Below are 25785 nucleotides of genomic sequence, written 5' to 3' on the forward strand. Positions count from 1 at the left end.
TGAAATCAAACTTTCTCTCAAAGCTTAACATATCCATGACCATCACCCATGGGGAGTAAAAGAACATTAATATATTAACAAACACTTTCCATCACCACCAATGTGAGACTGATTTATTTAGACCATACAATTTACAAACCACCACTTCTCAGACAGAGGTATAATTGCAAAATGAAATAACAGGATACTACGACTAGATGATGAATTGATGATGTTCGAAGATATCATTGGCATTTATTTCCATCAGGATCAACATTCAAGAGAACAACGAACGTGTCTTATTGCGTTCCAATCGAGCTTCCCTCTGAGAAACAAAACATAGAGGTAAGCAGAGAATTCATTCGGAAACAGAATAAGGCGGCATAATGTGAATTTACAACAACCTCTTTCTTCTTGCATTCTTTATACACATCAAAATGATCCTGGCATTTACTTTTGTCGGATCCAAATTCTTCAAGACCTGAGAGTTCGATCATGAACGAAATCGGTCAAGAGCTAAGGCGTAAGTAACAAACAAAACGAAAACAGCGCATAAACAATGAGGAATCAACAAAACCGACGAAATCAATATCTTATTAGATCCAAACTCAACGAAATGGGATTTAACCCACAACATAACAGATGAGCAAATTAATTATCACCTTGAAGTGGATATATTGAGATCTAATCAACGGTAAGGGTTATGAGATACTTGTGAAACTTTGACAGAAGCAGAACAACAATTCCTCGAAACAATAAGAGATTAATGGGAGGGGAACAAGGAAGCGTGACTTACATTTGAGAGAAGCAGAGTACTGAAGATAACATGGAGAATCAGATATCCGAGCCGCGCTAGGGTACGCCGCACCCGCCTCTTTCGTCGTCATTTCCCGATCACCGTCTCTCTCTCTCTCTCTCTCTCTCTCTCTCTCTCTCTCTCTCTTTCTCAACGAGTTCCGTCCCTGAAGAAGATACCCTCGTTCAAAATGGGCCTAAGCGGCACTCAGGCTGCCTATAGGTTCATTAGCGGGCCTTTATGCCTGGCCCAAAATAGAAGTGAACGCTAGTAGGTTTCGTCTGTGCTTTTAAAACACAAAAAGAAGAATTATTATTAGTAGTTTAGGAGGCAGACCAGAGGGACACACACACAGCTCTAACTAGCATTCATGTTTTCACTAGGCAGTTGATTCCGGTTACAAAAAGATTCGTCTCTTAAAGCAAGATCTAGGTGACTATATTTGATTACAAATCATCTTGTAGCTGCGTTAGAAGCACGTCACTCTCATGGTCATGGGCATCGTTTTCACTGTTGTTTTCGTCCACATCAATAAGAGCTTGGTATGATTTGTCTTGAAGATGACCGGACTGCCTCAACAATTCCAAAACGGCCTCTTTACTAGTAACATCCGATTCCTCTTCACAGAGCTTAAAGAAGCCCGACAGCATCAAGACTTTAGGCCTCCAATTGCTGGACCCTTCAGCAGAAAAAGCTTTTCTCAGACAAGTCAAAGCCTCTGGAATACACCTCTTTCTGGTATGACCATCAGCTAGGATCTCCCACGTACTCGAGCTTGGTTTTCCTCCCATTTCAACCATGTGGTCGAACAACCCCTCAGCTTTCTCTAGTTGGTCGTTTTTGACATACGCATTCATGAGAAGATTTGGAATCCTGGGGTCATAAGAAGACTTGACTGGAAGCCATTCCTCGTATACCTTCTCGGCCCCTTCAATATCTCCCATTCTCACCAGCGACGAGACCAAAGCATGGTAACCTAAATTGGGAATGCTCGGGGCAACAGATTTGTAGACGTTCCAGACCCGGTACAGCTCTTTCTTGTTACCAACGCTGCCGTACAAACTCAAGAGGTAGTGATATGGAATGCGATTACGACCAGTGATCCTTGCTTCAACCTTCCTCAGTGCATCTTCGGCTTTATCAGTTTCGCCCATCTTAATGTACATGGTGGCCATAGTGCTAAAAGTGGTCCAGTTGGGATTAATAGCAACATCTGATTTCATCTGCTGGTACACTAGTTCCATTTTCTCAACAGATCCTAGGGAGCCGCAGGAGGAGAGCCAGATGTTGTAGGAGTAAATGTCGAGACGTATATCTTTCTGCTTCATCTCGAAGACCATGGCGTCGACTTTGTCGAACTCCCTAAGGTTCATGTAGAGAGTCATCATGACGTTGAAGGGAAGCGGGTGCAGGGCGTATCCTTTCTCCCTCATGGTGTTGAGCAGGGATTCAGCTTTTTCTCTAGACTTGGCCCTCACATAGGCATTGAGGAGGGAACCATAAACTCTCCGGTCCTTGAAATGCTCAGGGAGCGTGAGGAAGAACTCTTCGGCGTCTGAAATGCCACGCACTTTGCCGATTAAGTCGAGCTGGATTGCAGCATCACTTGCAGACAATCGAAACCTTTCGCCTCTGTTGTTCATCCAGTCGTACACCTATACGAATACGATCAAGTTAAAAAGGAGATTCAAAAAAGAAAAAGAAAAAAAAAAAAAAAAAAAGAGTTGAGTTACGCGACGCGACGAGGAGGCCACTACGGACCTCAAGAGCTTGGTTGGGACGCTTGTATTTGCGAAGCTCCTTGACGACCCGACAGAGCTCCCACTTGGTAAGCTTGCGGCCTCCTTTCTCCCACTGATTCAAGACGGAACCAGCGCCGAGCTCCGGCTTCTCCATCAGAGATATCTTCTTGTAGATGGCATTCCACTGGATAATCGGCCTTCTCTCGTAATCCACCGTGCCGTATCCATAAACCTGGGAGATGGAACACACGATTGCTGCCGTCTTCTTCGACAGAGCTACGGAGATGGCAGGAGATCTGCAGCGAGGGAGACGGGAATACGAGGCGGAGGAAGCCAGTGGAACATTGCGGTTTTGGACCGCCTGAAGCAGCATCCTCTCTCTCTCTCTCTCTCTCTCTCTCTCTCTCTCGTTAGGTTTCGGATAAGTCGAAGCACAAATGTTTTTTTTTTTCCTAAACGAAAAGACGAGAGGGGTAAACTGGTAAAACAAATTAATGGACCATCAATCAATTGTCAATTCAATCAAGCAAAGGCCCAAAGGTCGACGATACTACTGAACAAATCAGAGGGTTTCAATCTGATACATAGCTAATGACTAAGTGCATATCATGTGCTCTCTAAAGGATAACAAAGCTGCTACATTAACCCAAAACCACCGTCTCTATTTGTCGTTGTATTGCTAACATCCAGGCCATTTCTTATGCAATTGATCTTCCTTCTTCTTCTTCATATCTTGGTGCACGTACACTTTGGGCCTTTTTACCTGCAATTCAAACCTCAACATTACATTCCATGCTCTTATTTTGATGAAATACTATCCCCACTCCCACCAATTTTTACCAGGACAATGGGAGGGAAACCTCGCCGCAGTTCAAGTCTCTCAAACCCCTCTTCATGAAATAAGCACTTGTATCCATCTACAGAGGAGTGCTCGCTGCACAAAGCATGACAACAGATTACATGGTGACCACCAGTGGTATCTCTTTTTACTATGAACTGCTTTCTACTATATGATGATATACTCACTTCACCAGATACGTGAAATTTCGGTTTTGCAACTCCTCCACTACTATCTCTTCTTCTTTTGAGTATCTGCATTGCACCATAAAATATAAAATTTTATCGCCTCCTAAATAGCTAAACAGATACCCTCTTCTATTCTTCATATTCAAAGGTGATGGAGAATTATTCCTTCTTCATCTCGCCCAAATGGGTGCTTCTTAGTGGTAACTCTTTTTCCTATGTATATTGACATCTCCTTTACTTTTACGAGCCCTAAAACAAACTAATACAGCAAACGTACTTAGAAAAAAGAATCAACCATACCTCCACGGAAAAGCATCTTCACAAAAGCGAGATATTCCATTCATAGCACCAAATGTGTCTATGTGAACCCACTCTTCTCCAGCTACATTCACAGGATGGCCTGAGAAGCATGGAAGGCACCAGGTAAATTAATCATATTGTAGGAATTTATCAACCAGAGGTCCAGAGGTAGATCTACACCACAAAACTTAAATGATTTATGAGTCTTATGTGGCACGTGAGTCAAACAAATACCGACTAGCATATTTTTCTTGTTTGCCCTGGTCAATGCTGCTAAAATAACAAGAAACCCCCATACACAGAGTAAGTCACTCACTTATTTGATGCAGGCGCTTCAAAGCATAGCCGCTAGGATAATTGTAGTAAGATGCCATGAATGTTACAACCGTGCACCCTGCACTATAGAACAAGGTTAAATTGACTAGCAAATCCCTTTCCTTCTCTACTTAGCAAAGATAATTGCTTACTATTTCTACCTGATTGCAAAAAACGCTAACATAACCATGTTCACCAGTTTCCAAATAGTTTTCTTCCTGTTATTGTAGCTGTAAAATGAAATCGGATTATATTAAGAGCTCTTAAGATACTGAATAAGCAAACGTCTTAGCTATGATTAAAAGCTTAGCTAGCAAACAACTGATAGAACTCTTACATTCTGCTAGCAGCAACTGCAGCAGACAAGTTGAACATTGGCACTGAACTAATGATAAACCGGAGTTCCTGCAGATATCAAGAAAGATAGGTACACCTATGTCAGAAAATGGTTAAGATACCTTGATGGCTACTGAGATAAGTAATCCATCTGATTACCTTGTGCGGAAGTTTAGAGTATAGTATAACGAAGGATAAAACTGGAAGAACAAAGAATGGAAGCCTCCTGTCAGCTAAAGCACCAAGCTGCATAAGATTAAGAAGAAAACAAATGAGAATAATTTATAGAGATCCTAACTAGAAAGGAACAAGACAATATGACAGATGTTAGGAGGCCTCGAATTTACCAATGAAAGTGGATAAGCTAATAGTAAAGAACGTGGGAGTGCCGAGGTGAAGTACCAATGTACAGAATGTGTCTGATCAAGCAACTAATTTTCAAGGAACAACAAAGAACTACATTTGCAATAACACTATTGTATGGAAATTCCAAAGGCAATCCTTTATTCAGGCAGTGAAAAAAACTGCAAAAGAATTATGTATCACACAAAAATAAATAAATTGAGGAAATCTTTTTTGAAGGATACACCCCAGTCAGAGCTCCGGTTTAAAATGGAGTTAAACCAGAAAACATCGAATTCTGGCCAGACAAACTTTTTCCACATGATAGAGTCAACGAAAATGGTAAGACCTGTGGTAAGGAATATTCAACGACCACAAAAAAACCTGACTCGGGAACTAGTGTCTGAAGGGCAAATAGATTACAAAATAACGAGGTACTCTAACCAACCTAGAGCCAACAGAGTGGTTGCAACACAATACTTAAGTGCTTTCCAGAAGGAGATCGATCTGGTCTGTCATTGATAGACGTAAAGCAGCCGCATCAGATGGAAATAACAAGCCAATCACACATATACAGAAGCTCAGTACTTAAAACTATTCAATGATCATGAACAACTCACCAGTAAAAGTTCAAGACCTATAGGCCCAAGCAGTAACATGGTATCACATCTGAAGATTACAGTGGCACAAATCTGATTACCAGATAAAAGACATGTCAGCAAACCCATAGTTTTGGATATTATGATCTGGACGAATATCATACATACCAGGAAACTCAAAGCCGAGTAAAAGTTTTCCTTTAACCAATGACCATATGCCAGATTAACTGCAAGGATCCAGATTTAAAAACATTAGCAACACCTAATAAGGCCTAGGCTAGATGGGCCATGGGAAAGAGTGCGAGGCCATCTGAAGGACGATTACGAAGTAGAGTCAGATGAATAGAAGTAAATTACCTAATCCCAAAGCTAGAATATTAGGTAGAGGACGAGTGCAGTAGAAAAGAAAATGAAACTGAAAAGTGGTGAGAAGTAGAAAGAAAGTTTCAACTTGATGTCCAAACTTATTTCTTATCTGTGAAAGAAGTAGCTTTCAGTCGTCAGTGTATAGGAGGAGGAAAACAGGAAAGAAGATGCATGAAAGAGATGACAATTCCGAAGACATGGGAAGGGAAAAAATATAAAAATAGGGAAGCGTAGCATGGAAACAAGAAGGAGAGCAACTTACTAACAAAGAAATTTCATACCTGAATCCGGAAAAATCTTAGTGTGGACAATATGATGCAGCCCAACACCAAACGAGCTGTAAGTCAATTATGATGATGTGAATTAAAAAGAGGACAGTGGTTTAGCGGGGAAATAAAGGGAGAAAAAGAGAGAGAGAGAGAGAGAGAGAAACCTGCAACAAGGCTATAAAACTTGGGGAAACCTAGCCAGATGATAACTGATACAAGGGGTGATGCAAAAAGAGAGACTATGAAGGCTCCTGCAAGAAAAAGAAAAAAATGAAATGAGAGTAGAATCACAAACAAAAAGCATCCAGTAGAACAACACTAAATTGATGAGTGAGGGAGGGCGTAATTCAACAGCCCTTACCAATAAAAGTTCGAGGGACAACACCGGGGAACTCTAAATGGTCATACTGAGACGGAAGTTAAAAAAATCTAGATCAGTCTGGAGTTATAAAAATAATGCTGTGAGGCTCCAGGAGAAGTAAAGAGAGAGAGAGAGAGAGAGAGAGAGAGGTCACTGACAGAGTCCAAATGGTGGCGATGGTAGAGAATGTCGTGCATTGACTAGAGAGGCAAGCGAATCGGCGAAAGAGTGAGACTGACTCTAAAAAAAATAAAAACATTATGAATAGAAAACCTCCTACCTACCTGTACATTGAAGCTCTCTTCCACCTTAGTATATGGTGCCAATATCACATAAATTGCAGCAACAGATCCCAGGATCAAATCATATCCTGCTCTTTTTTTTTTAAATAGACAAAAATTCAGAAACAAAAAAAAAAAAAGGAAAGAGATCATCTGGCGAGCATGTACGAAAATTACCATAGGATTGAAGAAACTTCTTGGCCATTCTCGAATCCGTCGGCATCATCGGGGAATATCCAAATCAGGCAGCCGGACTACTGTATATGATGAATAACAACGAGCTTTCCGATGGGAAACTGGAAAAGAAAGAGAAATGGGCCTTACTTTTCTTTTAAATGGGTCGGAGTTTATATATGGGCTCATATGTCAAAGCCCATTAAAATCAGTTGTGTTTTTGTCGGGGTATAAACATAAAAAGAGCAAAGGCAAAGAGACGAGAAACCTCGAGAGAGAGAGAGAGAAGGAAGAAGAAGCCATGGCCGCGGAAGGAGAGAAAGAGTTCTACCTGAGGTACTATGTTGGGCACAAAGGGAAATTTGGACACGAGTTCCTGGAGTTCGAGTTTAGAGAAGACGGTAAGCTCCGTTACGCCAATAACTCTAACTACAAGAACGATACGATTATCCGGAAGGAGGTCTTTCTCACCCCCGCCGTTCTCAAGGAATGCAAGCGTATCGTCTCCGAGAGCGAGGTCTTCTTCCGATTTCCTTTCTCTTGTTTTTCCTTTTTCTTTTACTGTCCGCGTCTTGCTCGATCTACGCCTCCTCCGCTATATTGTCAAATAGGGTTTTTTTTTTTATTGTCAATTTAGGGCATCTTGCGATTGGAATGTTATTTTAAAAAACTTACTGAGGAGAGAATACAACCCAGTGTTATTAGATTTAGGTTGTTGATGCGGTTACCATAGATGATGTTAATTTTTTTATATGTTTTTGTTTTTTTTGTTGGGCAAAGTAGATACTGAAAGAAGATGATAACAATTGGCCGGAACCTGACCGTGTTGGGAAGCAAGAGCTTGAGATCGTCATGGGCAATGAGCATATCTGCTTTGCTACATCTAAGATTGGATCTCTTGTTGATGTCCAGAGCAGCAATGATCCTGAAGGACTTCGCATCTTCTACTATCTTGTTCAGGTCTCCTCTCTTTCTCTTCCAATCCACTTTGCCTTCTTTTTTTTTTTCTTAAGATTATACAGTAAGCCCTTAATTTCCTCCTGCTTAGCCTAATCCCGTTACTACTCTCTCTATAAGAATGTTCTTCTACATTTAGTTGCCTCTTTCACTGATTCACTTTGTCGAACTTTAACATATAGGCTGTGGTCTGGTTATACTAATTGTTTGTTTCTGATGTTGCTCTCTCTCTCTCTATATATAAATGGTTCTCAAGTTTTTTTCTGTTAGCATCTTTCTGTAATTATTTGTGCTCACATGTTCCTTTCTGAAACATTCATGCTTGCAGGACTTGAAGTGTCTTGTTTTTTCGCTCATCTCGCTGCACTTCAAAATCAAGCCTATTTAGACAAACTATCATGTCAAGACCAGATGAATATGTTGGGCCTTAGTGAGTAGTATTTGGTTGTTTCTATGTCTCTGGTTCATTGATGAGTGTGAATGCGAGTTTCATGTGTTGTTTAGTTTGAAAACCCTGAGTTCCATTCCTGTGCTTCTTTTGCATTGAATTTTTATATGACCGTTGGTATTGAGTGGACAAATGGTTTGGCTCTTCTAAACATCGAGTGCTGTTATTTTGCAATAGTAGCGATTGATATTGGGAAAACAAAAGATCGGAGTGAAAGTCCGCACTTAATCGTGCTTATGTTACAGCTCATGTTGTCTGATTGTCTAGCTATGTGTAGTTCCATTTTGACTGCTCAAGCTGGTCCATTGAGCCCTACAAAACTAAATAAACATATAACTTTCTTACTCCGAATGACTTTCGTAATTGTGCAATTCATAGAGAGTTTTCTATTTTCTTAAAAATAATCAAAGGTTATTAGATATTGGAAGATTGTTTTCTGTTGTCTAGTTTGATATAAAATGGTCTGGTGCCTGTACAATGCTACAAGCCTACAAACCTACCTGAAGTACCATGAAATAGGTGTAACATTTGTGTGATGTTTCCGAATCCGTATACACTAAGAAGAGTTTTAGGCCAAAAAGCAGAAGTACGGGTGGAAGATATGAAATGAGGTACAAAGTGGTTGTTGTTAAATGATTGGTGAGGAAGAAAACGCCAAAAGGAAGGCAAGAAAGTTAAGAAAGTTAATAATCGAGACATATGGGTTCAGCTTGTGTGGTCCATTTTGGGTGGAAGTGGGTATGTATGTTGTTCTACGTTTGGACTTTTTGTGTCAACATCTCATGTGAAGTTATCTTTTTACAGTTGAACCATCTAGTTGAACCATGTGAAGTTATCTTTTACTTACAGAATTGAGTTCAACTAGCTAGTACTGTAGTTGTCGTTGTAGTAGATGTTTTCGTTTTTTTTTAATTTGGTTTGACAGTTAAACCACGGAAGATGGTCGGGGAAACATTCCTGAAATTACTAGTAGGATGAAGCCATGCATATTGACTAGGATGGTTTATTTGTTGTTAAGAGTGAGGATCGGAAAGACAATCCCACCCTGTGAATCGTATTGAAGACAATTGCGTTCAAGGTGGGTGGGATTGTGAGCCATTTATCGACTACCTTTAATTTGGAATTCTTTCTATATTGCATTGCGTTCAAGCTTCTACCGGAAGATGTGACCCGAGTCCAAGACTAACCTTCTTAATTTTAACCTCATCCTTAGTCCTTGATTAGTTCTCAGAGGGGGTCTCACCTTAGTGAGGCAGGCCCAATTTGCAACCCTAAACTTGTTAAAGAAGTTTTTGTTTTTCTTTGGCGTTATTGGGCCTCCGCTCACTATTATTTGAAGGCCCAATACTCCTGTCTTCTTCTCGGGTCCGAACGAGAGAGAGAGAGAGAGAGAGAGCGAAGGAGAGATCTGTGAATTTGTATCGCCGGTCAGTTCAACCTCCCCACCGATCGAAACCATGAATCCCGAGTAGTAAGTTCCTTTCTCCATCGGCGCGTATACTTCAATTTAATCCCAGCGCTTTCATATATATATATATATGATGATGATGATGATGATGATGATTCTCTTGCGATATAGAAATCTAGGGTTTGGAGATTGATAATTAAATTAGTCTCACTGTCTGATCTCTTTGTTTTAGTGGACTGGTAATTAAGTGGGTCTCTTTCTCTTTGTGCAGCGACTATCTTTTCAAGCTCCTCCTTATCGGGGATTCTGGCGTTGGCAAGTCTTGTCTACTCTTGAGATTTTCTGTAAATTTTCTTTCCTCAGAGATCAAACACTGTAGCTTCTTCTACATTTGCTTCTTTATCAGGATTTGAATCACTCATGTTTGTTTGTTTGTTCTTCTGCTGCAGGATGATTCTTACGTAGAAAGCTACATTAGCACTATTGGTGTCGATTTTGTAAGTTGTTTCCCTTCTTCTTTTTTTTTCTTCCTTCACTATTTGGAGGCTTTGATCTCACCTTCTATCATCTCTTCTTCAGAAAATTCGGACCGTGGAGCAAGATGGGAAGACGATTAAGCTCCAAATCGTATGTATCTCTATTTTTCCCTCTTTCTACTCTTGTGTTTCTTTTTTTGCTAAACAAGACTAGTTTAATTTTATAACTCTGCTACATATCTCCTCATCTCTCACCGTCCAAGGTTGCTCTTCTTGCTTCTCATTAACTCATGACCACCATGTATTTTCCCCCCTTCACTAATCTTTCAGTGGGACACTGCTGGTCAAGAGCGGTTCAGGACCATTACTAGCAGTTACTACCGTGGAGCACATGGAATCATTGTAAGCTGCTTACTTCTGTTGGTTTCTTACGTTTTGACTCTTTTTGTATATGTACTAACAACTTAGGTTCCACCTGCTAGATTGTCTACGACGTCACAGATCTAGAAAGCTTCAATAATGTGAAGCAGTGGTTGAGTGAAATTGATCGTTATGCTAGTGACAATGTGAACAAACTCCTGGTTGGCAACAAGTGTGATCTTGCTGAAAACAGAGCCGTTCCATATGAAACAGCCAAGGTATACTCATTTCTCTTTTTACCAACTCTCTCCTTTTCAAGGTTTTGAATATTCATCCAACTGTAAGGCTATAATTGGTTTCCTGGTGATATTTTAAACATTTGTAGGCATTTGCCGATGAAATTGGAGTTCCTTTCATGGAGACTAGTGCAAAAGATGCTACAAATGTGGAACTGGCTTTCATGGCAATGTCTTCATCCATCAAAGAGAGGTATTTACCCTACATCATTTATCTATTGCTCAGAAGATCCATTAGACCTGATGGAACTTTTGCAAAGCCATCACTCCTTTTAGATCACTGCCTGCTTGTTGAGTAAAAAGTGACTCTGTTGCTAAAAGATGCATTCGGAAAGGGAAATGAATTGAAACTTTTTGAGCAGACCGATGTTGACCTTGCAGCGGTTCATATTGAAAATTTCAAGAAGCTTCTCGTGTAGTTTGTCTGTAGCTAACCAATTTACAATGTGAATGTGTCGTATGATTGAAATTGATTCGTGGTTTGGATGCAGAATGGCAAGCCAACCAGCTGGGAACAACGCAAGACCGCCGACAGTGCAGATCAGAGGACAGCCTGTGGCCCAGAAGAACGGCTGCTGCTCAACTTGATTGAATTGATACCATCCTTCTAGAAAAGTGTTCCTTCCCTTTGACTGGGCTCACTTGTACTTGGTCCTTTCACAAGATACCCTTAAATGTGTCGGTCTGTAATTAAGATCCTTGGGTTGGTTATTATTCTGTTTTTCCCGTTTCTTATTTTCTTTACCTCGTGCCAACTCTTTTCACCATTATTGGTTTTTCATTGCTACCTTTTTGGGTTCTATGGACTCTCATTTCCTAATAACAAATGCATTCATCAATGAAAACAAAGGTATTGTCATACGAAATTTAACATAATCAAATTCGTTTTTTTTGTTTGGTCGAGAGAACCCAATAGGGACCGAAGTGCAGTGAGTTACCAGTGTGAGTTCGATCTTTGGTAGAGGTTTAGTTTAAATGTAATCTCCATGGTTTATGAATACATAGACCGCTTATAAAACACTTGGATGTTATAAAACACTTAGTGTGAAGGTAGTCTCCGGTGTTGCTAGGTTACAAAGCCATGAATGAGAAAAGAAAAGGCTTCTTTTGCATGCCTCTGTGATGCAGAGTTCATATGCTCTAATGTTATCCGAATACAATAATATGTATGCACAGTTGCACACCCGAATACAATTGATTAAATTCAGTTCGTTAAACAGAGTCTCTGATCAATTCATTTGCGTAGCTATAAAAACTTTGGGAAGTAACATCCCAAATTACATACATACATACATACATACATGCATATCAATCTGCATTGCACAAACATAGAATAGGGTGAAACAAATCTAGTGTTGGTTGCGGCGGATGAGGCCTTCCAAATGATGGAACTGGGCCTTCAAGGCGGCGTGGTCTTGTCGCATCCTCTGCAAGCGATCCTCAACCATCATCATCTCTTCCCTTAGGAAATGCATTCTCTTCTCCAGCCACCCCAAACTCGCCCCATGTCCACTGTACTCGTCGTACCTCTCAAGGTACTCTACTTGCCCCCCTCCTCCTTTCTTCAGCAGCACCACTATCGTCACCTGTCCACACTTCCACCAATTAGCTTCTCTCTCTTTCTCTTATTCACCACTAATTTATCCAAAACACACATACCTGCATCAGTAAGATCACTGCAAACGCTATTACTATAACCTGCCTTGTCCCGCTTTGTCTCGTCACAAACGATGTCAGATTCACCCACACTTCACTTAAGCTTTTTTTCACTACCCCTCCTCCCACCATTTCCACCTTCCTCTCCTCTTCACATTCAGATACTGTTTCTTCCTTTGCTGCTAGCGGTACACCATCCTCAATCAACTTGTTCCCTGTAAAACGAGGTGTCAGCAAGTTTTTTTTCAAGGAAAAAGCTTCTGTTAATCATCAGTCTCCAACACTAACCTTTTTGGTTTTCCAGCTTCTTCTGCTTCAACAGTTCATGTGCCTCCAAAAATAATAAAAAGAAAAGAAAAATAAACTTGTTTAAATTACTACAGAAACTGAAACAGAAGATGTTGATTCAATGACCGCTGACAAAGTACCATTCTTATCCAATGTGCATAAGCTTCTCTACACTCTTCCAAAGTAGACTGCACTATTTTCCCTGTAAAAAGTCATAGATGTCAAGCCAGATTTCAGAACCATATAAGAAACTCAATTTCAAAAGCTAAGAGATTTCCATATCTATAAGCAAGCACTGATGAACTAGAAGCTTCACACTCGATAGGAAGGAGAAAAAAATGAAGGACAATGGAAGAGTAAATTAAGCTTAACAAACCTTTCCACACTGTTCTTTTAGAGAAGGCCACATTGAGATAAACATCCAGTATACAGCCTTCTATCGAGTCTCTGCAATCTCTTTTCACATCCCAAACCCCCTAGAATCAGCCAAAGTTAACTAATTTCACCTATAACACACATCACCTAGCAAACTACTGATAGCTTTCGGTGTAAATATTCTCCTACCTCTACAGTAAAATAATCTGCGTAAGGCACATCGCTGATCTCCTGTGATGTTTCAATAACCAGATGGCTGGCAAAAATAAAATGTAATATCAGACGACATAGGATACGCATCTATGAGTGCAAACTTACTTTGCTTTGAGGATCTAGAAAAAAAAAACACAATTTCTATACCTATCTCTGTACATCCGAAATTTCTGCGACTCCTGGCAACCACCAAACTTTGCACCTTCGAACGAACTCCGACAGTCAAGCATACACATATTTGATATTGACCGTAACCTAATACTGTATATATATAGGAAAGACAAATTTTACCAAAATAAATTTTTATCGGATGTTGAAATGAGACATTGCGGGTGTGTCCAAGCTTTTCATGAGGCTGCCAAGAGGTACACCTAAACTCTGCAAGTACAAAAATCTCATCTGGATAAAAGAACACCGACAGAGAGAACATATAAAAACAACTAACCACAACAACGAAACAGTTCCATCACTTAAAGCTCTACCTTTGTCTCCACAATTTTTATGGAAAGATTCAACAAAACTGACGGCACCATCTGAAAAAAACAATCTAAAGAACTCTTCTACTGGAATCTGCAAACGCACAAGTAAAATCTAATTACGTACATACGAAACTTCTGCATTCAGTTAATGCTTATATTCTCGTAAATTTGAAAGGGAATGATTCCGCAATTTCCTCTATCCCATAAGACAAAGAAAGAGACATTACCGAAAACTTTGCCTCTGCTACCTTTGTAAAATCAGATGATACTGCATAGAAACACAAAACTTGTGCGGTGAATCCAAATGAGAACAAGAAAATAGATCACATGAACCAAAAATAATAGATGAGAGATCATGTATGTATAAATGAAATGATCGGTTCAGCAGGATATAGGGTCTCCAAACTGAGTACAAGCTTGATGGGACAGATTGGGTACTAGTGAAATATCATAAACAGGCCAGAAAATAAAGCTAAGTTACTTACACCCCAATAGACCAAAATCTAATCATACAGTAAAACCATTATGAGATATTTCCCCATCGACCATTTGAATTCAAACAGAGACAGTTTAAGTTTCAAAAATATCAAACAAAAAGATTAGACACATAATGACATAGACCAAGAATTAGAAAGACGTAAATTGATTGTCCACTTTAAGGGAACCACCACTTCATTCTAAAGCTAGGAAATCCAAACGTTTGCATTTTTAACAGGTTGACCTGAACCCAAAAGATTACCGTTTGGATTTACTAGCATTCACACCCTCAAACAGTTGACTAATCTGCCACATTACCAAGACCATAAAAATAGAACTAAGAAGAAAGTGAGGAAGGGACTTTAACTACATTTAGGTGCGTTTATATCTTCAGGCTTCCAGTTGAAAGTATTGGCTGAAGAAGAAGCCATATCTTCAACTGGTTCTGCAGACCGCTGAATAGAAGAAGGTGAAACACCATTCTGACTAATGACAGGAAGACTGGAACTGCCTGAAAGATGAAGATTTTCATCCCTGTGAAGGAAAGATAGTAAGCGGTGAAGCAGTAAGTTACAGCAATTAGGTACACAATATGGAAGCGGTCAAATTACCTCAATGGGATATCTAGTTCATTTTCCAAATCCAGGGAACTGAGTGCCCTTTTAACAACTCCATCATTTACCTGGCTTTTGGACTCAGATAAAGAATCCTGAGAATATAAGCCAAGGAAGATGAGTATAAGGAAAGAAAAAAGAAGCTGTCTTAAGCAGTAAAGAGCAGTGCGTTTGGCAGCTGCTGTTGAGTCACCTGAAGATCGCCTTCTGGTTTGACAGGACAACCATATTCCAACCATCCATCATGGATAAGCTTGAAAGCTTCATCACGGGAAAGAAAGGATGCAAAGAAGTACTGGGAAAGAATGCGGTTCTAAGATGAGGACAGAGGCAACAAAGAAAATGAGATAACAGGTAGAGAGAAGTCGTGGTACCTTCTTCCCTCCAGCTAAAATCTCAATGGCATTGGGAAAAATACCAGCAGTCTTTGCTCGTTTAACACAAGTAATTTCCGAAAAAGGAATAATTTTCTGCAACAAGAATTGCCATCAATGTTGAATAGAAGCAGTCAGTGGAGAGAGCAAGGGAAGGGATATATATATATAAGTATGGTACCTTGGTCTCATAACCAAAGATGTTGGAGTAGAAGCAGATATAATGGATGAAGAGGTACATATGACCCTGCAGAAAAGAAAGAGAAGCCCAAGGGAATAATAACTAGGATGGTACCTTGGTCTCATAATCAAATATAAGTTAAGTTAAGTACCTGGAGAAGAATACTCTCTTGACAAGCACAGTTGAAATCTTGAACAATGACCTACAGAGACACACACACACTCATGAATCATACAATTCAGAAGAAGAATTTATGAGCGACCGACAGAGGCAGAGGGAAGACTTACTTCCTCAGCTGGAAGCCGAAATAATTGGCGATACTCTTCACTCCTCGACATGACTTCAGACTGCAACATACAAAGTAAAGAAATCACAGATCAGCTTGAGATCTTAAACGTAGGAAATTCAATTCATCTGATACCTGATTATTGTCACCACCACCACCACGGCTGGGGCTCGGAGAAGACGTGGAAGGATCATGGCGATCAGGTGAGCCGCCAGAGCGAGATCCTTCGGGGGACGATGGTGTGGGGTCGGAGACTACCTCCGCAGACGCCGACGAGTCAATCTGAATCCCCGAAACGGAAGCACTAGTAGTAGAAAGCATCGCCATGAGAGAGAAAGTGTTGTTGTTGTTGTTGTTGGTTAGAAGAGATCATGTGAGAGAGAGAGAGAGCTTTCGCGGTCGTTGGGTGCGGCGTACGATGTCAACGTCAACTGCCATTAAGTCAAATTCGTTCGGCCTCTCTGGGCTCGGCCCATGCCTTTGGTGGCCCATATCTGTTAATTGGAAAGAGAGAAAGATGATTAATTTTGATTATTCGAGTTTTTCCTTTTTTTTATCATATGATAATAAGATGATGATTCTTAAAAGGGAGTTAATATAATGCAAAAGAGAAGCAGAGTGGTACTTGGTAAATAAATAATTTACATCATGAGTTCAGTTGTTGATGGAATAGGAACGAGAACATACAGTGTGGAGACATTCAGTGAATAGAGATGAAAAGCTGGTCAAGGCTTGGAAGACATTGGGGAGTCCCGTTTGAAGATTGTTGAGTGTCATAGCTCTTGTCACCTCCACTGCCTTCACGTGCCTCATCACCTCATCTTCCACCTGCCTCTGACACGCCGCCAGCTCACATTTCTTCTCAGACAGCGGATCCCGTCCGTCCAATGCCTCCGGTCCGGGGCCTATCCCAACCGTCGAGTAGGCCTGGTAGTACTTCCTTTCTATGCTCCTAAGTGATGATGCCTTCTTCTCCAGCTCCTTTCCTGCACTCTCCGTCCGCTTTTTCATCTTCACCTCTTCCGCCTGCTTTATTGATATGACATGTACCACGTTTACAAAGCTCTTTATCGCTTCTGACGCCACCGTATCAGGCACCCGCTCCAGGCTCTGCTTCCATTCCTCACACAAGGCAAACGACTCCTGCCTCTGTTTCTTTGGCTCTTCGTTGCTCAGGCTCAGCTTGAACCAGGCGTGGAGAGAGCATATGAACTCTCTCTGGTATTTGATGATGCGACAAAAGCTTGTATGCCACAAGGATACGGCTACTTCTAAGTCCCTTGTCACCTGCCGGTGTACCTCTGATGTTGACTCACCTTTCTCTGTTTGGTTCATCAGGCCACGGACTTGTTGCACGATGTTGTTCTGGATTTCGTGGTACTCGTGCATTGACTTCCACATGTACATTAATCTGCATTTCAAGCGACACTTGCTATTTAGAGACACACAAACAAATCCCCCCTGTGTCATTTTTTTAACTTGGAACATTCCCACAAAATCCCCACTAGCACAACAGCTAACGTCGGTTTGGTATTTCAGCCGTCTAGTTTTGAGTTCACATGAGTTTTCAGAAGCAAATAAACAAGCCTAGACAAAGGCTTCTAGTCACATGAATCAACCAAATTTGCATCAGACTGTTGTTATCTGCGATTAGCTTTGATATGTTTAAGAACCGAGCCAGCCCCTCAAGGAACAATGAAAAACGAGAAGAAAAAAGACTGACCCATGGCAGAGTTCAACAAGCTGAGGCACAAGGTCAGTGTCCCGGAGGCGAAGAATGGCACTAGACGTGGTTAAAACAGCTTCTGAAGTGACAATGATGAGAGATTGCAATCTGGTTATGGAAGTTTTAGTCTTGTTTAGCTTGGATTCATCACCTCCTTTGTACTCCTGACTCTGCAGCGCAGACAACTTCTTCTCGTGCTCAATCTTCACTCCTTCCCTTGCCTAATTTTTGCATCCACAAAAGTTTGTTAATTAGGAGTGTTGCCGTTGGTAAACCGAACAAAAAAAGAAGGTACCTTGACATCCTCATAAAGCTTCTTCTCCCAAGCGAGGAGTCGGTCTAGAGTAGAGCAGAGGCTGTTGATGCCGCCTTGTTCATCATTCAGGGTAGATGCGTCGAGCTTGTATTTGACAGCCAAAGGGGGTTTTGAGGTCCAGCTTGCGCTCAAGTTGCTTAACACACTGCTTGAATGATACACCGTCTCTGCAAACACATCCACGGAGGCGAGAGAATGAAACGGTTTCAATGCAAACACATCCACGGAGGCGAGAGAATGAAACGGTTTCAATGCATCATCTAGTTTAGTAGAGTGTGGGGAAGTAAACTTACTCCTAAGGTTGCTGAAGCTGCGGTCGAGCTCAGCCCGGCCGATCTCAAGCATGGCGGAGACCTGGTCACCAGCGGAGGCAGCCTTGTCGAAGTAGTCTGGTAGCAGTGGGAAGAAGTGGTAACATTGTCAGAGTTGTCTTTGCCGGTAGGGCCTTGCTGCTGCTGTTTCTCCTGCTCTTCAATACCGGATCTGGAGGCGTGAGTATCGGGCTGCCCATCTCCGTCGCCGTCGGAAGAAGAGGTGGCAGTGAAACGGTCGTGGTCGTCGCCCCACTCGCTGCAGTGAACTTCCTCGGCGGCGTCTCTCAGGGTGTGGTCGGATATCTCAGTCTCAGCGTCGAAGTCGGAAGGAGGACGGTGGCGAGCTTTGCGTTCGAAGAACTCGGAGTCGGGGGGAGAGGGAGGGTAGAAATTCTCCCAGTTCCAGACGGAGGAAGCTTGAGAAGGAGAGCGAGAGTAGGTTGAGTTCTGATGAGCAGTGGGATAGAAAGACCTACAAGTTGTGGCAGGCGAGGCAGACGGAGAGGAGTCGGAGAGAATGTGGGGAAGCCTCCTCGTCGTCCTCCTCCTCCGTGTCTGCTTGCTGCGGATGGGCGGCGGAGCGGGCTTTGGGGAAGGAGGGGCACGTGGCGCGTCGTGGCTGGAGGAAGGGCGGAGAAAAACAGCGGGAGTGTTCTCGGAGACGGAGAGGGGTTCGCCGGAGGCGAAAGAGGAGAGGGCAGAGCCGGTGAGACGAAGGGAGCGGCAGTAGTCAGAATGAGCGGTAGCGAGATGGTGGCGAGCGTAGACGGCGTCCTTCATAAGACGACGTCGCTCCTTGCAGCGACGGACAGCGTCCTCACCGTCTAGCTTGGAGGCCGTGCATCCCATCGCCAACAACACTTTAGTCTTCTTTCTCTCTCTCTGTCTTTTTAGTCTTTTTTTCACAAAAACCTTTTTTTTTTTTTTTTTTTTGGTCTTTGTGTATACAAACTACATTTTTCAGCTCCACCGAAAGAAGTTCAAAATAAAATAAAAGAAAAAACATAGTATTTGAGAGTGCGTTTTTCTTCTTTCTTTGTTGTACACACAACAAGACCTTTTGAAACTGCTGTATAGAAAAAAAAAAAAAAAAAAACAAGAAGACACATTTGGAGGCCCAGCCCACATAACCCGAAGGGTAAAAGTGCGACCAATAGGCCTTACTAATTCACATGTCCATCAATCAAGTAGCAGCATTTCTTATTTCAAACAATGCAGACAAGAGTTCGTGTTTTCCCTTTGTTTATCTGCTCAACACCCAAAGAAAGGCCTCTTTCTAGGACTCGACTCTGTGTGCAAGTGCAATCAATCACATTCCGTCTACAACCAACCAACCCATCGTCATTCCTAAACAAATTTGGTAAAGCACCATCAGATTCCTCTACCCACCACCACGGGTTTTCCACCAACTGATAAATAGGTCTAAACTAATGTACCAGTTGCAGCAATTTCCGGGGATCCCACCCATGCAATACAAAACTCTCCTCCTTTTTCAGGGTGACGATGCTGATGAGATGTCCATGCTTTCACTTTCACTGCCCCCTTCTCTTGTGAAACCGAAATCTCCAAATATTCCCTGCATTTTTATCGTTCCAGAATGTTCTCTATCAAACCTCATCATATTCTCTTACTGTCTTACTAAACTTCTACAAAAGAACAATGAGTTGTAGATACTTAAGCATGTCTCATGTACGTACCACTGCGTCATTGACAGCATATGCGACGCAGTAATGTTCCTGTTGAAAACAAAAACGGTTATAGCATGTTCCACTGGCTTATCCACAAACACTAACAGCATGCATCATTTACAATATATAATCATTAGTATTCCACATCAATCATCTTTAGGTCTTTTTTTATACTCTCCACATACACACATAAGTGCGAAATCAAGTTAATAAAAGGTGAACACAGACTTGCCTGCATCATGTGCCACTCTTCAAATTCGTCAAACAACTCCAATCGCTCGATCCTAGAAACACGACATGCTCATTTAAGTTAGAGTCCAAGAGCAGTAGGCTTTCTAGTGAAAGGTCATGAATTGAAGAGAGAGAGAGCTTGTGGCAACAACATTTTTTAGCTGTGTCTAGACAGAGTGAACTTTTTCCGAAAGAGCTCAGAACAGAGACAACGTATGAATAACACAACGCTGTTACATCATTTAAACAATAAGTACAGCACTGACCTGCGTTTTTCTTGAGTATCAACAAAACTACCATACACTTTTAGCATGTCCCAGGCAACAGCCCTCTGATACACCGGAAAAAAAAAAGAGAGAGAAAATATGAGAGGCCATATCATATATATTATACTTGAAAGTTGGCCCTGCTTTTATCAGAAAATGCACATTGTTTTAGCTACAACTAGCCATCAAGACCACAATAAAAGACTGACAACTGCATGTTGGTATTTCAAACCAGAAATGGTTTGAATTTCCATATAATGTCACAATGATAATCTATTGCCACATCACAATCGATAGTATTATACATTTAGCTACAACTAGCCATCAAGACCACAATGAAAGACTGACAACTGCATGTTGGTATTTCAAACCAGAAATGGTTTGAATTTCAATATAATGTCACAATGATAACCTATTGCCACATCACAATCGATAGAATTATACAAGAAATCGACTGTGACCTAGCAATCAACAAGCATGATGACGTTGCACTCAAATTCTTCCATATTTGCATTTACAAATTTAACGTTGCATGTCCAACTGTTTGGCAATGCAAGATTCCAGGCAAGAATTAAATTCTGGTAATATTCTTACTGCAAAACACACCTGCCATCCGTTGTCAAGAAACAATCTCTCCTTTGCAAGTAAAGTTGGTGATGCATCAATGCTTAAGAGTGCACACCCCCGACTCTGAAGCAAAAAAACACCGCTAAGCTTTCAAAACAAGCTCAACTAAAGGCAATTAATCAGTACAAAATGTACCCAGGTGGCAATATCATAATATTTTACTAGACTCTATAGTTTGGCAGAAAGCTCAACAAGTTAAGCTTTAACCATATAGAAGTCGCTGCAACAAGAGTACAAAATTCGTACCTCCAAATTTCTAATCATTTGATGTCCAAATGCATCATCTGGATGGATCTGCCAACAGAAACCCAACAAGTTAGACACATCAGCAGTGAGATTCGTATCTGTAATATTATGCAGATAAATAAAAATCTCAATATGCCAGAAAACCTGCTCATATAAGAAAAATACTGCAGTAGTAAACATGTTTGAGGCCCAATTGACGATGGCACGGCTTGAAACGGGGTCCAGATAAATCAAAACACATTCTGCAATAATAAATGTCGGCAGACTGATAATGATATTAGGGATCAAGTAGGTTTATCAGCAGTCAGTATCTGTTACCATATATCTATAACGCAAGTAAAAGAAAGGGTTGAGGAAGAAAATAAATTTATTCATGCGTACCTTGGATCCATATCTGCAAAGGATATAACATCTCTTAATTTTGGTATATCACGCAGGTCAACTGGAAGTAACTTGTAATGATCACTGAGCACTTGGCCTTCCTCTGCAGAGTTAAACACATGACTAGAGTAAGGCACTAAAAACTAGAAGCCAGCGGTAAAAGAAAAAGATTGGACTGCACTAGCTGAAATGCATAATTTTTTTACATGAGAAAAATAAAATAAGAGAGGCACTTTTCTTACCAATAGAAATAGATGCATTAGCTCCAAGTTTGTCCCTCAGTTGGCTGGAGTTTTGAATAACAGAAGCCTTCTTACTTGTTACCTAACGAGTAGGGTGAAGGAAATCCAATTGGCATTAGACTCAATATATCTGATGAATACTTTAGCTGAGCACTCATCGAGTAAAATCAAATGAATTTCATGAAGAGTACCTCCTTAAAATCCAACTCTACATACAAATTGGGGCCTTTCCCCTCATCCTAAAAAATGAATAAGACGAATGGAGAATTTGGTAAGCTCTGGTGACCAAATTAAGAAAAGAAGAAGAAAAAAAAACGTTAAAAAGAAAAAGAAAAAAGACAGACCAGCAATTGAAAAAACGTAGTATCAAAGCCAGCTCCGAGTGAGAGTATCTGTTTCTTGGCTGGAGAAGAAGTTTCTAGAAACTGAGAGAGAAGCTTTCGGAAGGCAGCCCAACGGGAAAAGTAACCTAGGAAACACAAACAAAAAAAACACCAGTAGGGTGAGACAAACAAGATACATACATAGCCACTCATATATCAAATGGGAATGAGAGTAACCTCGATTAATGATGGGAGATCTTCGAACAGGCCTTTTCACAAAGAGGTGAACATAGTCGTCGTTCATATATCCCTTTTTGACACAAGACCTTATTTAAAAAGAAAAGCAAATCTCTTATTCAAATCTCAGAGATCCATAACGACAAGCAAGCAGCAACCAAACCATAGAGAATCTATCTAGGAAGAAACTAAAAATACAAAACCCTAAATTAGCGAAAAGAAAAGGAGTCGGATGAGAAAGAGCGTACAATTTACTGGCGGATGCATCGTCGTTAGTAGCCTGAACGGCCGCTCTATTGCTGCGAGATTCTGCCATATCTTCCGAACGCAAAGGAAGAGCTCTAGCTCCGGCTCCGGTTCCTGCTGCTGCTGGCTGTTTTAGGCAAATGCCGTCGATGAACCCTCTGATTCGCAAGGAGGGACTGTTTGGGCCCATATGGGCTTCATCTAAACGCGGTTTAGAAATCTTTCTTTAAGGCCTTGGCCCAGTAAGTACGTTGAGAAAATAGTAAAATCTTGCTTGAGCTATTTATTATTTTACAAAAAAAAAAAAAGGAAAAAAATCTAGAAGAATTAGGAGAGAGATTACGAGACGGCACCACATGTATAAATAAAAAGGAAGGGGCGCAGAGAGAGAGAAGAAGAGAGAGAGAGTTGTTGGGGGAAGGAATCCTACTAAGTAAGAGGAAACAAAAGAAACCCTAAAGGAAGGAAGGAAGAAATCGCGAAATCGAAGATGGATATCGAGCAGAAGCAGGCGGAGATCATCGATCAGCTCGTTAAGCGAGCTTCTACTTGCAAAGGCGACGCTCTTTGTCCAATCATCATCGAAGCTACATCGCATCCTTGTCTATTTGCCTTCTCCGAGATTTTGGCTCTACCCACTGTTGCCGAGGTACGCTACGCTACGCTGCTGCTTTTAATTTCTCATGATTCAATTTTATTATTGGGGATTTAGACTTCCGTTAGGGTTTTCTTTTTGTTTGACCAATTAAATTTATATATAAAGGCTTAGTTTTCTGTTGGCTGATTATATACTAGATATGAATTTGTGTTTGTTCTTTGCTGAGCTTGGAATATGTGTTTGTTCTCTCTTGAATTCTTTCTTTGCTGATCTGAAATTACTATTATGCACAGCCCATGAAATTGTGTTTGTTCTTTGCTGAGCTTGAAATATGTGTTTGTTCTCTCTTCAATGCTTTTCTGATCTGAAATTACTATTATGAAGAACAGCACATGGATGTATTTGTGTTTGTGATAAGAAATTTACCATACTTATTCCGCAATTGGTCCCTTGGTTGTTTGCAGCTTCAAGGAAGTACAAATTCGATGTACCTGGATTTACTACGCTTGTTTGCCCATGGCACCTGGGCTGACTACAAATGTTCGATTCCTTTCTTCCATCTCTCTTTCTTTTTTTTATTTTACCTTTTCGCATTCAAAATTTTTTTTAAGTCGGTTTCATCTGCACTCTCTAGGCAATGCTACCCGTTTTCCCCAGTTGGCTCCTGACCAAATTCTGAAGCTGAAGCAGCTCAGTGTGCTTACCCTTGCTGAGTCTAACAAGGTTTTGCCCTATGATACACTAATGGTCGAGTTGGATGTTACCAATGTCCGTGAGCTCGAGGACTTTCTTATCAATGAATGCATGTACGCTGTGAGTTTTTTCTTCTTTTTCCTCTTTCTTTCTGAGTATATCTCTATTTTTTTAATTGCTGTCACACACACACAGACTACTTACTGGTGCTATTTTTTCCAGGGTATTGTTAGAGGTAAACTGGATCAATTGAAAAGATGCTTCGAGGTGTGTTTTCTGTCTCCTTTTTCCTTTATAATAACTAACCATTGTGCTTTGTTTTTCTATTTTTTATGATCGCCTCTTTGAATCCTTATGATCGCCTCTATATATCACTTTTAAACTTGCAGGTTCCGTTTGCAGCTGGTAGGGATCTAAGGCCAGGACAATTAGGGAATATGTTACACACTTTGTCAAACTGGTAATTTTCTTCTTCCCACATATCCCACTGCTCTTGAGTTCTATGTTAAATGTCTTTTTCATGAAAGAGTTTGTGCGTTACCTTAGTCTGTTAATGTGTTGGCGCAAAATGATGTGCAGGATGAACACGTCGGAGAATCTGCTTGTTTCAATACAAGACAAGATCAAATGGGCCGACAATATGAGTGAGATGGACAAAAAACATCGTAAGGAAGTAGAAGAAGGGCTGGAAGATGTGAAGAAGTCTCTGTCCATGAAGGTCAGTGATCGGTTTTGGAGGCATAACGACTTTACTTTTCCCTACTACTAAGTATATTATGTAACTAATTATGGTTTCATGTCTTATATCTTCCGAGAAATATAGTGGGTGGGTTTATTACCAGTTTAGGTCTATGTAAGGGGGATAGGATAAACTTTGTTAAATCTCAAGGTATCTGAGAATTTGAAAGTCCAGTACTATCATTGATCAAAAAGTTATGTTTCGAAATATTTTTAGTGAATCAGCTGTGGCAACTCTTTTTACAATTTGTCTTGTCACTAGATATCCTACATGCTGGATATCAATTTTTTATTGATAAATTACAAAGAAAGCAAATCTTGAACGTCTGCTGCGTCAAATTTTAGTGATATGTTAAAGATTGGAATGCTCTACTTGATTGTTGAATGAAATGAAACAAGGTCCACTTAGTTTGATGTGTCTGAATTGTGATTGGAAAGGGCGATGGTCGATGTAGTCTTACTTACGTTGTGGGCAGGGGGATGTTGACATCAGAGGAAATAAAGACATGTTTGGGGAACCAAGTGGAATGATGGACTACGAAGAAGATGGAATCCGACCAAAAAGGTATGAACCATCAGATATGAGCTATTATGATACTAAGCATGTTCAAGTATGAGATGCTAACCCACACACAATAATCTTTGGAACACAGGAGGCGGCATCCAGTAACAAGGTAGAGGTACGAGACGGAGCAAATGGACGGTGTGGACTGATATTGCATGTACCGAGAGTAGATTGTGCGGATTTTTCAACATGTATGAATCATGTGTTCTCTATCTCACCACAACCCCTTGTTTTGTCTAGATTTCCCGTTCAAATTTAACAAATTTGGTGTTTCTTTTTAACAATATAAGCCTAATGAATCTGAAAGATGTCACACGTTGGAAATCTAGAGTACAGTGACTGAGTCAAGCAAGGGAAAAGTCTAGCTGACAGATTTATTATGTCAGTGTCGTCTTTTTGGGGTCTTTGATCTCCGCAGCATACTTTCCCCACGGCCTTCTTTAAAGTTGTTCCCTCCCCTCCTCGATGACTCCAGGAGGTCTTGATTGGGGGAGAAAGAACTGTTGAAGAAAATCCTCGGAAAGTTAAGGATTAGTAATCCGTTTTAGATGCTGGTGAATCCAATACAGAACCG

General features: G+C 40.9%; 8 protein-coding genes and 1 pseudogene across 27 annotated transcripts; 3 read left to right on the forward strand and 6 right to left on the reverse strand.

Moving 5' to 3' along the window:
* Positions 1–56: 56 nt before the first annotated feature.
* Positions 57–924, reverse strand: LOC104773736 (cytochrome c oxidase-assembly factor COX23, mitochondrial). Of its 2 annotated transcripts, XM_019242741.2 has the most exons (3): positions 776–924; positions 384–460; positions 57–304 (listed from the first exon to the last, which is right to left on the reverse strand). In XM_019242741.2, the coding sequence occupies exons 1-3, from the start codon at positions 864–866 to the stop codon at positions 257–259; spliced, it is 216 nt and encodes a 71-aa protein (XP_019098286.1). In that variant the 5' UTR covers positions 867–924; the 3' UTR covers positions 57–256. The 2 variants fall into 2 exon arrangements, with proteins under 2 accessions (XP_019098286.1, XP_010496688.1); XM_010498386.3 differs by having other exon boundaries at positions 57–460.
* A 138-nt stretch (positions 925–1062) lies between these two features.
* LOC109124904 (pentatricopeptide repeat-containing protein At1g02150) lies at positions 1063–2955 on the reverse strand. Its single transcript, XM_087495017.1, has 2 exons — positions 2537–2955; positions 1063–2430 (listed from the first exon to the last, which is right to left on the reverse strand). Exons 1-2 carry the CDS (start codon positions 2888–2890, stop codon positions 1222–1224), a joined length of 1563 nt encoding a protein of 520 aa, XP_087351143.1. The 5' UTR covers positions 2891–2955; the 3' UTR covers positions 1063–1221.
* A 36-nt stretch (positions 2956–2991) lies between these two features.
* Positions 2992–7001, reverse strand: LOC104773734 (dol-P-Man:Man(7)GlcNAc(2)-PP-Dol alpha-1,6-mannosyltransferase). Of its 14 annotated transcripts, none has more exons than XR_015586685.1 (20): positions 6890–7001; positions 6716–6806; positions 6590–6631; positions 6432–6477; positions 6235–6321; positions 6083–6138; positions 5793–5910; positions 5604–5662; positions 5457–5528; positions 5285–5348; positions 5082–5185; positions 4842–4913; positions 4654–4740; positions 4496–4563; positions 4320–4388; positions 4160–4237; positions 3844–3943; positions 3544–3756; positions 3358–3451; positions 2992–3280 (listed from the first exon to the last, which is right to left on the reverse strand). XR_015586685.1 is itself a non-coding variant. In XM_087495023.1 (20 exons), the coding sequence occupies exons 3-20, from the start codon at positions 6626–6628 to the stop codon at positions 3197–3199; spliced, it is 1368 nt and encodes a 455-aa protein (XP_087351149.1). In that variant the 5' UTR covers positions 6629–6631; positions 6716–6806; positions 6890–7001; the 3' UTR covers positions 2992–3196. The 14 variants fall into 14 exon arrangements, 8 of the variants coding, with proteins under 8 accessions (XP_087351149.1, XP_087351148.1, XP_087351145.1 ...); XR_015586684.1 differs by having other exon boundaries at positions 3544–3609; positions 6716–6801; positions 6890–7000; XR_015586681.1 differs by having other exon boundaries at positions 4160–4242; positions 6716–6801; positions 6890–7000.
* LOC104773747 (protein mago nashi homolog) lies at positions 6991–8442 on the forward strand. The gene is made up of 3 exons (XM_087495027.1): positions 6991–7403; positions 7670–7846; positions 8172–8442. The coding sequence occupies exons 1-3, from the start codon at positions 7026–7028 to the stop codon at positions 8229–8231; spliced, it is 615 nt and encodes a 204-aa protein (XP_087351153.1). The 5' UTR covers positions 6991–7025; the 3' UTR covers positions 8232–8442.
* Positions 8443–9524: 1082 nt separating this feature from the next.
* Positions 9525–11680, forward strand: LOC104773733 (ras-related protein RABD2a). The gene is made up of 8 exons (XM_010498381.3): positions 9525–9762; positions 9971–10043; positions 10149–10196; positions 10279–10326; positions 10506–10577; positions 10658–10813; positions 10921–11024; positions 11323–11680. Exons 1-8 carry the CDS (start codon positions 9749–9751, stop codon positions 11417–11419), a joined length of 612 nt encoding a protein of 203 aa, XP_010496683.1. The 5' UTR covers positions 9525–9748; the 3' UTR covers positions 11420–11680.
* Positions 11681–11917: 237 nt separating this feature from the next.
* LOC104773732 (protein VASCULAR ASSOCIATED DEATH 1, chloroplastic) lies at positions 11918–16268 on the reverse strand. Of its 2 annotated transcripts, none has more exons than XR_015586679.1 (18): positions 15910–16268; positions 15776–15835; positions 15640–15690; positions 15489–15554; positions 15308–15403; positions 15127–15228; positions 14931–15028; positions 14690–14853; positions 14070–14110; positions 13846–13933; positions 13655–13741; positions 13511–13565; positions 13340–13406; positions 13152–13231; positions 12916–12977; positions 12776–12818; positions 12491–12702; positions 11918–12417 (listed from the first exon to the last, which is right to left on the reverse strand). XR_015586679.1 is itself a non-coding variant. In XM_087495016.1 (18 exons), exons 1-18 carry the CDS (start codon positions 16099–16101, stop codon positions 12181–12183), a joined length of 1821 nt encoding a protein of 606 aa, XP_087351142.1. In that variant the 5' UTR covers positions 16102–16268; the 3' UTR covers positions 11918–12180. The 2 variants fall into 2 exon arrangements, 1 of the variants encoding a protein (XP_087351142.1); XM_087495016.1 differs by having other exon boundaries at positions 13152–13251.
* Positions 16269–16372: 104 nt separating this feature from the next.
* On the reverse strand, positions 16373–18979 carry LOC104773746 (nitrate regulatory gene2 protein-like; annotated as a pseudogene). The gene is made up of 4 exons (XR_015586678.1): positions 18110–18979; positions 17796–17983; positions 17498–17721; positions 16373–17185 (listed from the first exon to the last, which is right to left on the reverse strand). The product of XR_015586678.1 is annotated as a nitrate regulatory gene2 protein-like (transcript).
* A 116-nt stretch (positions 18980–19095) lies between these two features.
* LOC104754364 (leucine carboxyl methyltransferase 1 homolog) lies at positions 19096–22777 on the reverse strand. Of its 3 annotated transcripts, none has more exons than XR_015586686.1 (14): positions 22620–22777; positions 22372–22460; positions 22156–22280; positions 22003–22050; positions 21812–21893; positions 21570–21672; positions 21333–21430; positions 21189–21236; positions 20922–21005; positions 20316–20380; positions 20051–20102; positions 19828–19866; positions 19567–19706; positions 19096–19477 (listed from the first exon to the last, which is right to left on the reverse strand). XR_015586686.1 is itself a non-coding variant. In XM_010476540.3 (13 exons), exons 1-13 carry the CDS (start codon positions 22685–22687, stop codon positions 19623–19625), a joined length of 1008 nt encoding a protein of 335 aa, XP_010474842.2. In that variant the 5' UTR covers positions 22688–22777; the 3' UTR covers positions 19096–19622. The 3 variants fall into 3 exon arrangements, 1 of the variants encoding a protein (XP_010474842.2); XR_762113.3 differs by having other exon boundaries at positions 21333–21453; XM_010476540.3 differs by having other exon boundaries at positions 19096–19706; positions 21333–21453.
* Positions 22778–22912: 135 nt separating this feature from the next.
* On the forward strand, positions 22913–25535 carry LOC104754363 (COP9 signalosome complex subunit 7). 2 transcript variants are annotated; one of them, XM_010476538.3, is made up of 8 exons: positions 22913–23266; positions 23680–23755; positions 23850–24028; positions 24131–24175; positions 24298–24368; positions 24488–24626; positions 25123–25211; positions 25300–25535. In XM_010476538.3, exons 1-8 carry the CDS (start codon positions 23108–23110, stop codon positions 25322–25324), a joined length of 783 nt encoding a protein of 260 aa, XP_010474840.2. In that variant the 5' UTR covers positions 22913–23107; the 3' UTR covers positions 25325–25535. The 2 variants fall into 2 exon arrangements, 1 of the variants encoding a protein (XP_010474840.2); XR_762111.3 differs by having other exon boundaries at positions 22914–23266; positions 25140–25211.
* The last annotated feature ends 250 nt before the right edge of the window (positions 25536–25785 follow it).

Source organism: Camelina sativa, chromosome 17 (assembly GCF_030686135.1).
Source record: "Camelina sativa cultivar CO46 ecotype springtype chromosome 17, ASM3068613v1".
Classification (NCBI taxonomy): domain Eukaryota; kingdom Viridiplantae; phylum Streptophyta; class Magnoliopsida; order Brassicales; family Brassicaceae; genus Camelina; species Camelina sativa.